The sequence below is a fragment of the Naegleria fowleri genome (assembly GCF_008403515.1).
Source record: "Naegleria fowleri strain ATCC 30894 chromosome Unknown tig44, whole genome shotgun sequence".
NCBI classification, from domain to species: Eukaryota; Heterolobosea; class Eutetramitea; order Acrasida; family Naegleriidae; genus Naegleria; species Naegleria fowleri.
In genome coordinates, this window is record NW_025407976.1 from 383,604 (window position 1) to 399,466 (window position 15,863).

General features: G+C 36.7%; 5 protein-coding genes across 5 annotated transcripts; 4 read left to right on the top strand and 1 right to left on the bottom strand.

Moving 5' to 3' along the window:
* Nucleotides 1-4: 4 nt before the first annotated feature.
* On the top strand, nt 5-1,003 carry FDP41_005493 (uncharacterized protein; the record flags this gene model as incomplete). Its single annotated transcript, XM_044709023.1, has 1 exon — nt 5-1,003. One exon carries the CDS (start codon nt 5-7, stop codon nt 1,001-1,003), a length of 999 nt encoding a protein of 332 aa, XP_044560212.1.
* A 412-nt stretch (nt 1,004-1,415) lies between these two features.
* On the top strand, nt 1,416-1,835 carry FDP41_005494 (uncharacterized protein; the record flags this gene model as incomplete). The annotated part of the gene is made up of 1 exon (XM_044709024.1): nt 1,416-1,835. One exon carries the CDS (start codon nt 1,416-1,418, stop codon nt 1,833-1,835), a length of 420 nt encoding a protein of 139 aa, XP_044560213.1.
* A 390-nt stretch (nt 1,836-2,225) lies between these two features.
* FDP41_005495 (uncharacterized protein) lies at nt 2,226-4,442 on the top strand (the record flags this gene model as incomplete). Its single annotated transcript, XM_044709025.1, has 3 exons — nt 2,226-2,383; nt 2,473-2,623; nt 2,718-4,442. The coding sequence occupies 3 exons, from the start codon at nt 2,226-2,228 to the stop codon at nt 4,440-4,442; spliced, it is 2,034 nt and encodes a 677-aa protein (XP_044560214.1).
* Nucleotides 4,443-4,606: 164 nt separating this feature from the next.
* FDP41_005496 (uncharacterized protein) lies at nt 4,607-6,487 on the bottom strand (the record flags this gene model as incomplete). The annotated part of the gene is made up of 1 exon (XM_044709026.1): nt 4,607-6,487. One exon carries the CDS (start codon nt 6,485-6,487, stop codon nt 4,607-4,609), a length of 1,881 nt encoding a protein of 626 aa, XP_044560215.1.
* A 412-nt stretch (nt 6,488-6,899) lies between these two features.
* Nucleotides 6,900-15,752, top strand: FDP41_005497 (uncharacterized protein; the record flags this gene model as incomplete). Its single annotated transcript, XM_044709027.1, has 2 exons — nt 6,900-7,904; nt 8,034-15,752. 2 exons carry the CDS (start codon nt 6,900-6,902, stop codon nt 15,750-15,752), a joined length of 8,724 nt encoding a protein of 2,907 aa, XP_044560216.1.
* Between the last annotated feature and the right edge of the window lie 111 nt (nt 15,753-15,863).

Genomic DNA, 15,863 nt, shown 5'->3' on the forward strand with positions numbered 1-15,863 from the left:
CAAAATGTCGGAAAGAAGAGATCCACCCGATCATCGCACCACATTCATCATCACCACCACCACCACCACTCCATGTCCAATTCTTACATTTAAATTAGAGAATGCTCTCAAACTCCACTCAACAAACTTGATTCATCCCTCACAAGGGATTGATCTTTCTGTTTCTCCGACTGCAAAATATGCTTCCTTTCCCTATCATGATTACACTCCTTATGCTCAATTTATTTCTAAAGAAGAATTATTGAAAGAGTTAAAAATTGATTCATGTTGCAACAAGACAGACCAAACATCAAGTTTAATTAATGAATCATGTGATGTTTCTTCATCAAGCAATGGAGTGTGTATTGTAACAAGAAATATTATTCTATCCAATAGTCATGCAGGAACTCATGCCGATCAACCAAAACATTTTGAAAAATCTCCAATTATTGAAAAGTTTCATACCATTCAATACAATGGTGATTGTATAATTGTCATGTTAGAACATTTATTGAATGACTCATTGACTATTTCAAAAGAATTGATTGAAAATGTTTTTCAACACATTCAAATTCCAAAAGAAGAAATCTTTCGAATCATTTTGAAAACTAGAAAACATCATCCAACCAATGATGTTGAATGGACCAATGATTTTTGTCATCTTTCCAAAGAAGCTTCTCATTTTCTGGCAAATGAATTTCCAAATTTACTTTTAATTGGTATTGATACTCCTTCCATCGATCATCCTAATAAGGCTCCAATTATTGAGCATTCACATGGTGAATTTTGGAAACAACGAATAGCAATTTTAGAGAATTTAAATTTGAGTAGGGTGGAAATGAGAAATGTATCTCCTCTTCCTCCTCTTCACAACAACAACACAAATCTCTCTTTGAAATCATCAACATCATCAGATCTGGTGTCATCTCCTCTTTTCAAAAGAGGTTATTTACAAACAATTTTTAATCCCTTACAAATGGGTGAAGATGCCATTGGTTGTTTTGTATTGTTTTATCCTTACTAATCATCAAGTAAATACTAATCATCATGACGATTTGTACATTTTACTTGGTGAGAATCACTGAAGAAACTTTTCAATGACATTCATTGGTGTGAGTGTCATCATTGATGTGAGTCGAGCTGGGAAAGGTCAAACCATTATAATGGCGTTTGGTTGTCATCATCATACCACACTCATCACACTGTCACTTGAAGTGCCTGTCACTCAAGTACCTATCCATCAATCAATAAACATACAATTTCGGAACACGTTACAAACTTCTCGTCATTTAATTTGAAGGCGCCACATGACGTTGGTGCAGGATTTTCACCAACACCTGTCACTCAAATTTCACACCACCACCCCATCACTACTCACACGAAAAAACCCAAACTCAAAAAAATCAACAACACACCACAACAACAACACCACACCAATGGCATCCATCGCACAAGAAGTTGAAAACGCATGGGAAAGTTTAAAGTCTGACAGCATCAAGTGGTTCACTTTCATCCCAGAAAAGACTGAAATTGTCAAAGATGCTGAAGGTAATGGAGATTGGAGTGAATTCTTGAGTAACTTTGGTCCAACTGATGTCAAGTTTGGTATTTTCCGTGCTGTTGCTGTTGATGATGACTCTAGAAGAACCAAATATATTTTGGTTGCTTGGACTGGTCCTCAATGCAATGCCATGAAGAGATCAAAGGTTGCTGCTAACAAGACTGCAGTCACTCAAAAGTTTGCCATTCACGTCGATGTTCAAGCTTCTGATGTTGACCTTTTGAGTCAAGAAGAAATTATTGCCAAGTTGAACTCATCCACTGGTGCTCACAAGCCAAAGTCCTATGAATTCTAAATCAATGATGATCATGATGAGAGTTACACAGTCTGTGATTTAAAAACGTGAAAATATACATTTATATGAATAATAATAAAACCAGCTGAGAGAGTGTGTTTTTTGATTGACTTTGAATGATTGCTTTCACACAGTGATAATGATGATGAGAATGAATGGTCATCCTTGTTGTCCCTCTGTGTTGATGATTCAATCACACCTCTTCAAACCACCCAGCACACATCGTTTAAGTATCATGTCCGTGCAAACATCCTTAAGGGGATTGTCTTTATCGTCATCATCTTGGTGCAATTTAATGCTTTTTCTCGGACATGACCAAGCACACACACACGTGTGTCGGTCGAATTCACATCATCAACAACACTGCAGCAAGAGAGAACTCGAAAAAAAATGAGAAAGAGAGATTTTGCCATGTTTGCCTTGGTGTGCTTGCTTCTTGTGATAGCCTTGAATCAAGAAGGAAGCATTACTTTTGAAAAGGCTTTTTTCTTTGCACAAACTTCAAATCAACAACCACTACTGGTGAAAACAGGGCAAGCAGACTTATTGTAAGTACTGATCATCATGGGTTGTTTGGTTAAATCATTTACATTTTCCGATGTACATCCCTCGATAATTAATATGATCTCATATTTAGACCAAAACCGATTGTTACAGATATTGATGGTGATGGATATAAAGATTTGATCACGAGCAGTGAGAATGGAAAAATTTATATCGTTTCTCTCAAGACAATTTCTTCATCGCTATTAGTACATCAAGATTTATTTAATCCAATTACTGAGGAAGTATGTATTGATAGAGATTATCTTAGTTTTTAAATTTCATATTCGGAATGCCCTCACGGTTGTAATTAATTTTAAAATTTTACAACTTTAAAAGAAATCATTCGATGTCAATGAAAGGGATAAAAACAAAGGAACGGTTCATCATTCGATAATTGGTCTGGGGCATGGTCATATCAAGGTAAAGAAAAAGAAGGGACAAAGAGGAACAAAAAGAGTTGTGGCTGTTCTTTCAAATTGGAAAGTATTATGTTTGGATCATGATTTAAATTTGAAGTGGGAGTCTGATCTTTTACAACAGGTGGTTTCGGATATGAAACTAACAGATGTGGAAATTGAAGATCTTCGAAATGATTTCAAACCTTTTGAAGTTTTGGTTGCATTATATCCTTGGAGAGTTCATGAAAACGATGAAGGAATGGTTATTGTTGGTTTCCGGAAACCTCAAGAGATGTTTGAAAATGATAAGAGAAAAGCTGAAGAAACAGCCACACAATTTTCCTATTATTGCTTTGATGGAGCAACGGGTCAAATTCGATGGAAACACCAATCAAACCACAAGAATTGGGATGACAATGAATTTTATGAGCAACATTCTTTCAAATTGAACGCTCAACAACATTTAAGCGATTCTGGAGAAGTAATATGGAGAGAATACAAGAAAAAGATTATGCATCATTTACCTCATGTATTCAGACATCCTTATGACACGTCAGCAATTTTAGATAATTTCCAACCTACTAAAAAGGCTAAAGTATCTAAAATTAAGGAGAGAGAGGAAAAACATGATTATGGAGAATTAACTGAAAAATTGAAGACTGCTGTACAGCAAATTACAACAAAAGTGAAAGACACAAATGAGAAATTGAAAAAGAATATTGAACTAATGAAAAGATTTGAGAAAATACCAAATGTGTTGGTGGCTCATCTTTCAAAGGGTATTCAAGTTATTCACTTGTACACTGGTAGAACATTAACTCAGTTTTCTCCTTTGAAGGAAAATACTGTTTATCAAGATATCAACTTTGATGGTATGATCGATGCTGCTGAAGCACAAATCTGCAAGGCAAAGATTGAAAGTGGCGCACCAAATCCATATGACACCTTGTTCAGAAAGTCCGTATGTAAACTACATCCAACCTCATTTGCTGAACAATTTTCAATCCCTTTCCTCATGTCGAATGAGCAACAAGAAAAGCAAAGCTTTGACGATGATGATGATTATGAGGATGAACAAATGGATGTTGTCACACCAGCTCTCGTTGAGCATTATTCTACAGAACAAAAGCCACAGTTCAGAGCAAGAGATTTGATCTATTTAACGTCTACAGGATTAGTAACAGCCATTACATTCGATCGTAAAAACAGTCCCAATGGAGAACCTAAATTTAGAGTGAAATGGCAAGTGATGTCTCCATCTTCTTTCAGAAGAGAACGAGTTTTGGTTGAGTCTGGAGCCGAGACTGAATCATTCTTCCCTGAAATTGTCGCCTTCCCACTCAGAAAGTTCGAAACACATTCATTCATTCTTGCAGTTGGTGAGAAGAGACTCACTGTTATTGATCTCTTTGGAAATATTCAACAGATTATTGAACTTCCTCACCCCTCTATTGCTCCTATTCAGCTGGTTGATATTAATGGAGATCAAGTGCTAGATATCGTAGTGACCACGAAGCAAGGAATTTATGCTTATATTACTCGTGTGCATACAGGAATGTCTGTACTTACTTTCCTTATTGTTTCTCTCTTTTGTGATTGTTGGATTGTTATACCTATCCACCTATATTCAATTGAACGACCCTTTCTATCATCGAAAGATTGATAGATTCCAAAAGTAAAAACACACACTATTTGATCAAATTTTTACATTTTCGCTCTTTTGATAATCAAGTACTCTCTCTTAAGTGCAAGAATCGAAGGGTAGAATTGAAAACCCTACCTGACAAGTTGTAGTGAAAAATTAATTAAAATTTTTACGCTCACTATTTAATTGGTTACATAAGGTTTTTTTTGCAAAACATAATAATATTCATAAAGATCACCAAACAAATTTCGATGCAATATGGAACCACAGGTGATTAAACATGTCATTAGAGAACCTTGAACACCTCCTGCAAAGATATCCTGACCTGCCAAGTACAATCCTGGAATGTTCGTTTTGGGTCTTCCCCATTTAAATATCAACGAGTCATCGCCTACAATTCTCTTCCAACCACTCCACTCTCCAAAATTACACCCCAAATAATGATTGAAAGTGGCAGGAGAACACGAGTTGAGAACACATTGGCTCTCATGTAGATGTGGGAATTTTTCATAGAACAATTCAACTGCTCTATTTGCAAGACTTTGTTTCAAATCTTCATAATCGACACTGCGATTCGTCACTCTTTGATGCTCCCAATCAGAAAACCATTCGTACTTGGAAAAGGTAAGAAGAATGGCTGAAACCTTGTTTCCTACAGGTCTAAAATTTGCAATAATCACAGGATGGTCAATTCCATTCTTGGGATCCAAGACTCCATTGCTGTTCATGAATCGATCAAATTGTCCATCAATATCTGGATTTGTAACAATAAATGAGTTTTGAAACTTAATTCCCAATTCATCAAAGCTCTTATTGAATCCAATAAATACCACCTGACTTGAGAATGAAGGTTTGTAATTCATATTCGAATAACCAAACGACGATCTTGCAATGGGTGGAACTAAATTTTGAAACGTATTGAAAGCACCAACAGTTGAAATGACAATGGGTGCCTTGATGAGCAATTGATCTTTTACCATTTCAACACCTTGAACTCGTCCATCCTTCAAATAGAGTGACTTGACTTGAGCATTGGTGAAAATATCACCTCCTCCTTTTCGAATTACTTTCATTAAACTCTCAACAATGTCATCAGCACCTTTCACAGGTATCTGTGCTCCATTCAGAAACATTCTCTTCACTGATAAATGTTCATAGACAGGAGTGTGTTTTGGACTCGATACATAATCCACACACAAGTAGCACCATACTGCTTGGAGAACCTTATTGGAAGTGAGAGAAGAGACAAGTTGAGCCACACTGGTGTGAACTGTTTTCATAAAAATTGGAGCTAGTAAATATTTCAAACAGGTGGAAAAGAAGAATGGAAGAGATTTCAATAGAACTACCGGAACAATTTCGAAACCATTTTGTAAGATATTCATGTACTTGTCAATGGCATCTACCTCATTGGGAAAAGTTTCCTTCAATTTCTTGGAGTAATTTTCAACACCTTCAGGAATTTCCAAATCCAAAAGAGTTTCATTGGTGGAGGTATCCATGACAGTGACTCGATCAAAATTCGAATCCAAAGACATCATTTCAATATGTTTCTCACACAAAGCATCCATCAATGCAGCTTCTGCTCCTTTTAATTTTCCCAAGTAATGCAAACCAGCACAAAATTGAAACTTTTCAGAATTCTCTTCAGCTCTTAAATGGAAAGTATGAAGACATCCTCCTGCAATTTTGTGTTGTTCAAGAATGAGAACTTTCTTTCCAGCTTTTGACAAGACTGATCCACAACTGAGACCTGAAATACCACTTCCAATGATGATGGCATCGTAATGAGTGGCAAGTTTTTCCTTCTTGAATGGATTCTTGTTGAATTTGGGTGGTTTCTGTTTCGCATGATCATGATTAGAAGAGAATTTTGAAGAGGTATAATTGTCCTCATTGTTATTGCTTGCATTGCATGTCTCTGAGTGTTGCTTGTAAATGGGATGGGTGAAGAGATTTCTCGGATATCTTCCAATGACATACATGTGGGCAAAGAGATAGGTCACGTACAATGAGAATCCAACGAAAAGTAAAAGACAAACATAGACGAGATATTGCATCATGTTGTTGTTGATCAACAAGGAGAGACAACAGTGAATACAATTTTTTTAAAAGTAAAAGGTTAATCTTGAGTTTTGCCGGGTGTGGAAAATTTTGGGAAGTTCATGCCAATGAAACAACATCCAACATTCATCATCACTGACTATTTGGAAGTATTCAACTGAACTTGTTTTGTGTTAAAACGGAAGAACTTGGTCACCGTGTCCGCGAGGGGAATAGTAGCAAAAGTTTCATACAGAGAACTTGACTAGTTCACTGAACACATTTTGAAAGTGACAGGTGACAAGGATCCCAAGTTATATGAAAATACTGTTCTCAAGCCGGATAACACAAATTTCAATTAGAAAAAAACATCATCATTGAACTAGTGCCAATATTCTCTTTTATCTCCCAACAACCATGAACCCATCTAATATGAGTCGCAATCACCTCAACATGGATCACACTAAATGTTGCAATTCTTTCATTCACAATTCCTCATCTGATGTTGCATGCAACATGAACAATCATAAACTCGCAGTCATTGGCATGTCATGTCTCTTTCCTGGACATGCACACAATGTTGGTTCTTTTTGGAATCTTTTGTTGAGTGCATCTGAAACTTGTACTCCACACTATCCATCGAACAGAATTTCATCCTCCAAATTCAAATCTCATGCATACACTGCTGGTCACTTTCTTGAGAAACCATTGGATGAATTTGATTTTGAATTTTTCGAAATTTCAAAAAAGGAAGCTTGTTCCATGGATCCTCAACATCGTTTGTTGCTTCAACAAGTTTATCATGCCTTTGAAGATGCAGGTATTCCATGGAATGAGATTAAAGGCAGCAAGACTGGTGTTTTTTGCAGTGTCATGAATCAGGATTATTTGACCATGAGAGGATGGCATGACATTCAAGACTATAATTCCTATACTTTGATTAATACATCACCTGCCAATAACTCGGCAAGAATTTCCTATCACTTTGATTTGAGAGGTCCATCCTTGACTTTGGATACCATGTGTTCGGGTTCCTTAGTGGCTTTGAATTGTGCAGCAGAAAGTTTGAAGAGAGGAGAATGTGAGATGGCCATTGTTGCTGGAGTCAATTTGAATTTCATTCCTCATGAATTTGTTGCTCAGAAACTCATTGGTGCTGCTGCAAAAGATGGAAGATGTAAGACCTTCTCTTCTAGGGCCGATGGCTATGGAAAGAGTGAGGGAGTAGGTGTTCTTATTTTGAAGAGATTTTCAGAGGCTCTTTCATCCAATGACAGAATTCATGGACTCATTGTTGGTACTGGAGTGAATCATGATGGAGATGGTAAATCAGGAATTACAATACCTTCCTTTGAGGGTCAACTCGAATTGCTGCAAAGCGTGTATAAGAACAATGGTATTGAACCACATCAAGTCTCCTATGTGGAGGCTCATCAGGTACGTGGATATATACAAAGACAGTGAAGTGTTTTGAAAAATCCAAATTCATGCGTGTTATTCTTTAATCATCCTTTTGAATATTAATATTAAATATTGATGATGAATATATACATGTTGTACTTATAGACTGGAACTAAAGTAGGAGATCCTATTGAATGTAATGTTTTAAATCATTTCTTTGGAAAGGCAAGAAAACAACATGGACTAGACAAATTACCAATCGGATCCGTGAAGAGTAATATTGGCCACACAGAAGCAGTGAGCGGAATTGCAAGTATTATCAAGGCTCTCTTGATGATGAAGAATCAAACTTTGGTTCCAACCATTCATTGCCAAGACTTGAATCCAGAAATTCAATTCGACCAAAAGCATTTGCGAGTGGTGAGACAAGTCGAACAACTTCCCAACAACGACCATTCAAATCCAATCATTATTGGTATCAACTCGTTTGGAATGGGTGGTACCAACGCTCATGCTATTTTGCAAAGTTCTGACCAGAAGAAGGACAACCGAACGTTAGGAGAAGAATCCCTTGTGGACCTTCTCTCTCACAAACAAAGAATTCTTCCATTGGCTGCAAAGAGTGAATACTCGCTAAAGAAGATGGCTTCTAACCTCTCTAAATTCCTTCAAGACAATTCTCAAACAAGTTTGGATCAACTCTTGTATCATTATTGTGAACGAAAGAGCCATTTCAGCGAATTTAGAGCTGCCGTAATTTTTGATCACAAAGATTCTCTCATTGACAGTTTGTCAAAACTCTCTGAAAAGTTTGAGAATAGTGACCAATGTCAAACAGGAAAAACAAACAAACGCGATGGCCGTTCAGAAATTTGTCTTGTATTTTCTGGTCAAGGTCCACAGTGGTACATGATGGGTCGACAACTACTCGAGTCATGCCCAGTGTTTAGAGAGACTGTACTGAGAGTGGATCAAGAGTTGAAAAAGTATCAACAAGCTGGAGAGAATTGGTCCATCATGGATGAATTAGGTAATAAGACTGAGAAGGATTCTCTTATTTATTCAACCCATGTTGCTCAACCTTGCATTTTCGCACTTCAAATTGCACTTTATGAAGTGTTGAAACAAAATTCTATTCATCCAAAAGTCGTTGTTGGACATTCAGTAGGTGAAGTTGCAGCTGCGTATGTGTATGGATCCATTACTTTTGAGGAAGCTATTTATTTGATTTATCATCGTGCTCGATTACAACACAAATGTAAGGACATTTTGAAGGAAAAGTATTCCAAGTCAGGTAAAATGATGGCAATTAATTTAGGATTGGAGAAAACCATGACTACTTTAGAGATTCTCGGTTTTAATAATTCAGTTGAAATTGCCTCTATTAACAGTGACCACTCAGTGGTCGTTGGTGGAGATGAACAAACGTTGAAACAACTTCAACAAGAGATGACTAAATATTTCGAGACAGACTCCACCATTCGTATAAATTGCATCTTTTTGAGAAATGAAGCTGCATTTCACACAAGCCAAATGGATGAAATTAAGAATGAATTGTTAGAAATTCTTGACAAAAAGATGCAACTCAAGGAAAGAGGAACCAAATCCAATGATCATATTCAAGCTCTCTTTTCCACTGTTTATGGTACCAAGGTATCCCTTCAAGACATGAGTACTTCACAATATTGGTGGCAAAATGTGAGAGAAAGTGTCAAGTTTTCACAAACCATGGAAGACATCTTTGAAAGATACAAGACGATGAAATATGTGATTGAAATTTCTCCTCATCCAGTGCTAAGCGGATACATCAAAGACATTGCAAGCAAAGTACGTGGATCCAATGACACTACTATTGTGCTTCCAACCTTAATGAGAAAGAAAGATGAAGAGGTTTGCATCAAGCAATTGTTAGCTTCTCTTTATGTTCATGGTTATGACATGAATTGGAGGAATATTAACAAGTTTCACTCTTGTGAATTGATCGATTCTCTTCCAAAGTATCCTTTCCAATTGCAATCATGTTGGTCCGAATCGTATGAATCCTTGAGATGGAGAATGTGTCCTCCAAAGTTGGGTATTTCTCATCCTTTATTAGGTTCAAGAAAACACAATCCAATCGAATCGTATACAGACATTGTCTATGAACAAATCATTGACATATTCTCAAAGCAAGAGCAACAATATATTCAGGATCATCGAGTTCAGAACGAAGTGTTTTTCCCATTTGCAGGTTTTATTGAAGTTGTTGCTTCTGCTATTATGAATCACTTTGAATTGAATTCAAGCACTTCTGTTGAACTCTGCCTGAAAGATTTCAAAGTCATTTCTCCAATGATTTTGAAGGAAGTGAGAACTCTTCAGGTTCATATCAATACTCAATCGAATCAATTCCGTGTATTCAGTCGAAGAAAGATTGATCTTCATTCCATTCCATTCTCTGAAATTTCAAAGAATCCAAATCAACTCAATGAAAAGTTGCCATGTGATTGGGTATTGCATTCCTATGGATCATTCATCATCAAGCACATCCAACAACTTCCACCTGTTCTTGTTCCCAAGACAGAACATGAAGAAAAGGCTTTAAAACTTTTTGAAACCTTCCGAACCAAATTGGATGCAAAAACAAAGACGACGCATAAGGAAAATCTCTACCCTCGACTGTCCAAGTTAGGTTTGAATTATGGACCACATTTTCAAGGATTGGATGTATTCTCTCAGGTTGAAAAAGATGAGACATGTACCTCCTATATGGCTCAAGTCTCAGAACCATCTATTCTCTCCGAGACCTATACAACTGCATCATACAATGTATGGCATCCCGCCTTGTTAGATGCATGCTTCCAACTTTTAATTTGTTCCATGCCTGACGATACCACGTACTTGCCTGTTTCAACGGATTGTATTTTTATTTATCCTCAAAAACAACCGAAAGACAAAAAGTATCACATGGTCTATGCAACTGCCTATTCTGCAAGGGATTCCCAACGAGAAAAAGAGGACATGATCACTTGTGATTTACAAGTTTTAGGTATGGGAAATGAGCCATTCATTTCCTTTCAAGGATTTAAGGCTGCTCCACTTGAGAAGCGATCGAAAACACTTTCAGAGACATCTATGGTTGCCTCGCACTTTGTTGCATCTCCTGTCATGATTCCATGCCAATTACCATCATTAGAAAGTATCCATGAGTTCATATCAATGTTTAACGATCTGGATGAGTATTCCAAAGAACATGATGCAATGAATAAGCTAGCCATCAGAATCTGTGTTCAGTATTGTCTCTCAGTATTTAGAGAAATGTGTGGTGAAGAATCACGAATTGATATTCAAATTTTACATTCTTTGATCAAGGAAGATCATTTGAAGAAATTGGCATCACTCACAATACAATTTGCTGAAAATTTCGGAATGGTGAAAAGAGATCATGTTTTTAACACCTTCACGATTATTGACCCAATTTCAGACAAGAAGGAATTGTTGAGAGAGTTGAATAATTTCTCAAGAAAGGATTTGTATTTGAATCTCATTGATTTGATCGAAAACAGTTTGATTCATATGAAGCAACAATTAACAGGTGAGATTGATCCTGTAACAGTTCTTTTCTCAAGAAAGGAAAAGGCTCTCAATGATTATTATGATGAAGTTTCACACCAAACCAAGCCATTCTTTGATTTTATTGTTAAAAGTATTTTGACACACAAAAGTAGCAGTCAAAAGATGACTCTTAGAATTTTGGAATTGGGAGCTGGATTGGGAGGCACCACCAAACAAATCTTACCAATTTTACACTCTCTCAGAGACTTTTTAGATGTGAAGTATGTCTTTTCAGATATTTCGACCTTATTCTTGATGAAAGCAAAAGAAAAGTTTGCCGAGTATCAATACTTTATGGATTTCATGGTATTGAACATTGAAAAAGCACTTCCTCCTTCCATTGAAAAGGAATCCTTTGATATCGTTATTGCTGCTAATGTTGTTCACGCTACTAAGGATTTAAGTTGTGTCTTGTCTCTTGTGAATAGCTTGCTTGTTTCTTATGGGCAATTATTCCTTGTTGAAAGTGATCCAAATAGAGCTCAATTTTTACACTACTTTGTTGGTACCTTAAAGGGATGGTGGTATTTTAAAGATTCGTATCGAGGTGAATCAGCTCTCCTTTCTCGTGATGAATGGAAACAAGCATTATCGGACTGTGGTTTCAAAAACAGTGTTTGTATGTCCATTCACTCTGTAAATTATATGGTAGCTCAAAAGGATGTTTCAATCAAGAGGAATTGGCTCTTCTTTACTTCAAAATCAAAGTTAGAGGATTCCCTTGCTCATTCCCTTTCTTTGAATGGAGTAAATGTCATTCAAGTGAGTGCAAGAGTTGATGCATCATTTACTCATGATCCAAAGATGCAATCCTTCGAGATTGATCCAACCAACTTGGAACATTTCCATCAAATCTTTCATCAAGTACCTTTTATTTCAGGAATCATTTTTGGGTGGCCACTCGGTTTGGCAAGTAAGGAAAACAACTTTTCCTTCAAAGAAGTTTCTGATTGTGTGGATGGATTATACTCAATTTGTAAGAACTTGAAATTCAACGCAACAGGAACTAAATTAGTAGCTTTGACCTCTGGAGCTTTTGCATTTGAGAACCATATCAATATTTCACAATCGCCAATCGTTGGATGTTTGCGTTCTATTTATACTGAAATGTTTAAGAACAAATTGAAGGTTATTGACATTGTCACTGAAGAGAGATCAGAATCCTTAGTAGCACGAGATGTAGCCAATGACATTCTCTCTCCACAATACTCTGACGATGAAATTGTTTATAGTGATAATGGAAGATTTATTCATTACTATTCAGTTGTGGATACAAACACCATCACTCACAAAACAACAACTCCATCGCCCTATCAAGGTCATTGGGTGATTACTGGAGGACTTGGTGGAATTGGTTTGGCCATGTGTGAATGGTTGATTTCAAAGATGGGAGTTAAACACATTGCCTTACTTGCTCGAAGACAACCAAAGACAGACGAACAATATGTGTTGGATAGAATGCTGTTGAATCATCCAAACGCTTCAATTTCCGTTCATGTCACAGATATTTGTGATTCTAACGTGTTATATGGAACTCTTAAAGAGATTCATCAGAAATGTCCAATCACAGCCGTTGTTCATGCTGCTATGGTGTTGGCAGATTGTGCAGCAAACAAAATGACTCGTTCTAATTATGAAGCTGCTGCAAAGCCAAAGATTATTGGAGCTTTTAATCTTCACAAATGCACCATGGATCTTGAATGCAATTTGTCTGTGTTCTTAATGCTTAGTTCTTTCAGCTCTCTTGTTGGTGCTTTTGCTCAAAGTAATTACAACAGTGGAAATTTGTTTTTAGAAACTTTGTGTAAATATAGAAGAAACTGTGGACTTGCTGCTCAATCCATTGGTTTGAGTTTAATCACTGGTGCAGGATGGGCAACAAAGGCTGAAGTGGATGAATACTTTTGGGTTGGAGCAATGCATATTAGTGATTTACTCGATCATGTCGAAGATTTAATTGCCAAACAATCACTTTTACCACCAGCATTGACATTCTTTGGATTTGACATTCCTGAAGATACTCTTCAACCTCATATTGCAAGATCGAACAAAAAGTCAACTGACTCAACTCGACCAATGAATAATTCTTCCACATTGAACAATTCTACAGATGATTGCATTGGTAACAAATTGAAAGAAGCAATTGCTAAAGTTTTTGGTATCTCTGCTAATGATCTTTTATTGGACAAACCATTGGTGGACTTTGGTTTGGATTCATTGATGGCTGTTGAAATTAGAAATTGGTTATCTCGTGAATTTAACATGAATGTTACTGTTTCGACATTACTCTCTGGTGTCTCAACCTCTACTTTGATGGATATTATTGCCAATTCTCACAATTCTCAGGTATCAGGAAGTAGCTCTCAAAATCCGAGTGACAACAATAACAACAATAGAAACAATGAGCTTTCCAACACAATTGTGCACAATGAAGAATTACTTGAATGCATTCAAGATCATGTAGAAAAGAAGGTTTTAATTTGCTTCCCAGCATTAGGTAGTTCAACAGAAGATTTGAAAGAGTTATCAACGATGGTCACTAATCACTCCATTTATGTCGTTCATTTGAACTTTTCAAAGAACAAATCAGACTGGACTTTACATTTCTTTGAATTGTGGGCACAAGTTGAAAGACTCTTCAAATTCGAACAACAAGTGACAGTGTATGGTCACAGTATGGGAGCGTTGGTGGCTTTGGAGTTCACACGATTTATTCAATCCAATTTCAATACCAAACCAATGCATCTGATTGTGAGTGCCAATACTCCAAATAATGCTTTGCACTCCAATGCCTATAAGAGATGGAAAGAAAATGGCGATGAAACAATTATCTATGCAATCACGGATTATGAGTTATTCCCAACGATTACTGCAAATATAAACGATGTGGAACAAAAGGCATCAAAGATTAGAGATTTACTTCAAATTCCTACTTTTAGAAATCAATTCGATTTCTTATTGTTGTACCACAGCTTTGAGGATGACATGTTTGGAAAGTATCAAGTCGAGTGCCCAATTACTGTGTTTAGAGGTCAGCATGACAAGCTTGTGACTGAAAAGACAATTCATAATTGGGACAAGTTTGCTGCAAGTTCAATCAGAAAGATCACACTCGAAGGTGTTCATCACAATCTCACTTCTCAATACCTTAAAGAAGTCTCAAAGGCAATCATTCTCTTGAAAGAAGTTGAATGTGCAACCGCAACAACATTGAACTCACAAATCACTCAACTCTCAACTTGTATTGATCCTGCTCTTTGTGACAACAATGAATGGATGGTGACCTTGATTGAATCTTTAACTCCATTAGAACAAACCTTGTTCATCCCATTCGTTGCAAGAGGTTTGGAATCACAACATGATGATGGAGTTATTTTTGATCGTGTAGCTTTGGACATTCTTTCAAAACTTCCTCATGAATGGCAACAACGAACATCCACTGATGGAATGACAAGAGCAAATATTGTGGGAAGAACTCTTGTATTCGATCGAAAAGTGCTCGACATTGTTCATCGAAGAAGAAAATCAAACAAGATCATGATGGTGGTCAATCTGGGTTGTGGACTTTGTTCTCGCTATGAAAGATTATTCGACAGAGTCAATGATGGCGTTTACTGGATTGATGTCGATTTGAAAAATGTTATTGAGTTGAGGGAGAAAGTAATTAGAACAGCACCTCAAAATCTTCACTATAGAACAATGTCAGGTTCAATACTGGAAAAGTCTACCTATCGAGAACTTGTAGAAATTAGAAAACAGTTACAGGATGGACAGAATGAAATTCCAGTCCTTGTCATTGCAGAGGGTTTATTCCTTTACTTTGATCATGATCAACTTGTGAAAATATTTGAAATGATTGAGAATGCACTTCCTCTATGTGATGTCTTATTCGAAATGTCAGGTCTTGTGCCTTACTTGATGACACCAAAATCTGTAAAGTCTGTCAATAAGGGTGGACCATTTAAATCATTTGTCATTGATGCCAACACGAGTGTGAGATCTCTTCACAAGAAAGCAAAATTGATTTCTGAACACTACCAAATCGAAGAGAGACAACAGTTAGGTGGTGTCAATATAACTCGATATCCCTTTGTACCACCAAGCTGGATTCCATTTGCTGGATTATTGGCAAGTAGTATGAGAGTATTACATATTCAATTCCAACCTCATGAGAGTATACAACACTCCCAGTTGCTTCCATACAGTACTATCATGCATGTGTTCATTCACATAATAATGGTATTTGTGTTCATCGTTCTTGCTTTAAAACTAGTCATGGGATTGCAATAAATTGTTATTATTGCAAATAAATGAGCTGTAATGTAAGATCTCTCGAATGGCTTCTTGAGAAAAATCCTACCATGTATGTTTTTAAGTGAAAAGAAAACAACCATTCATTGG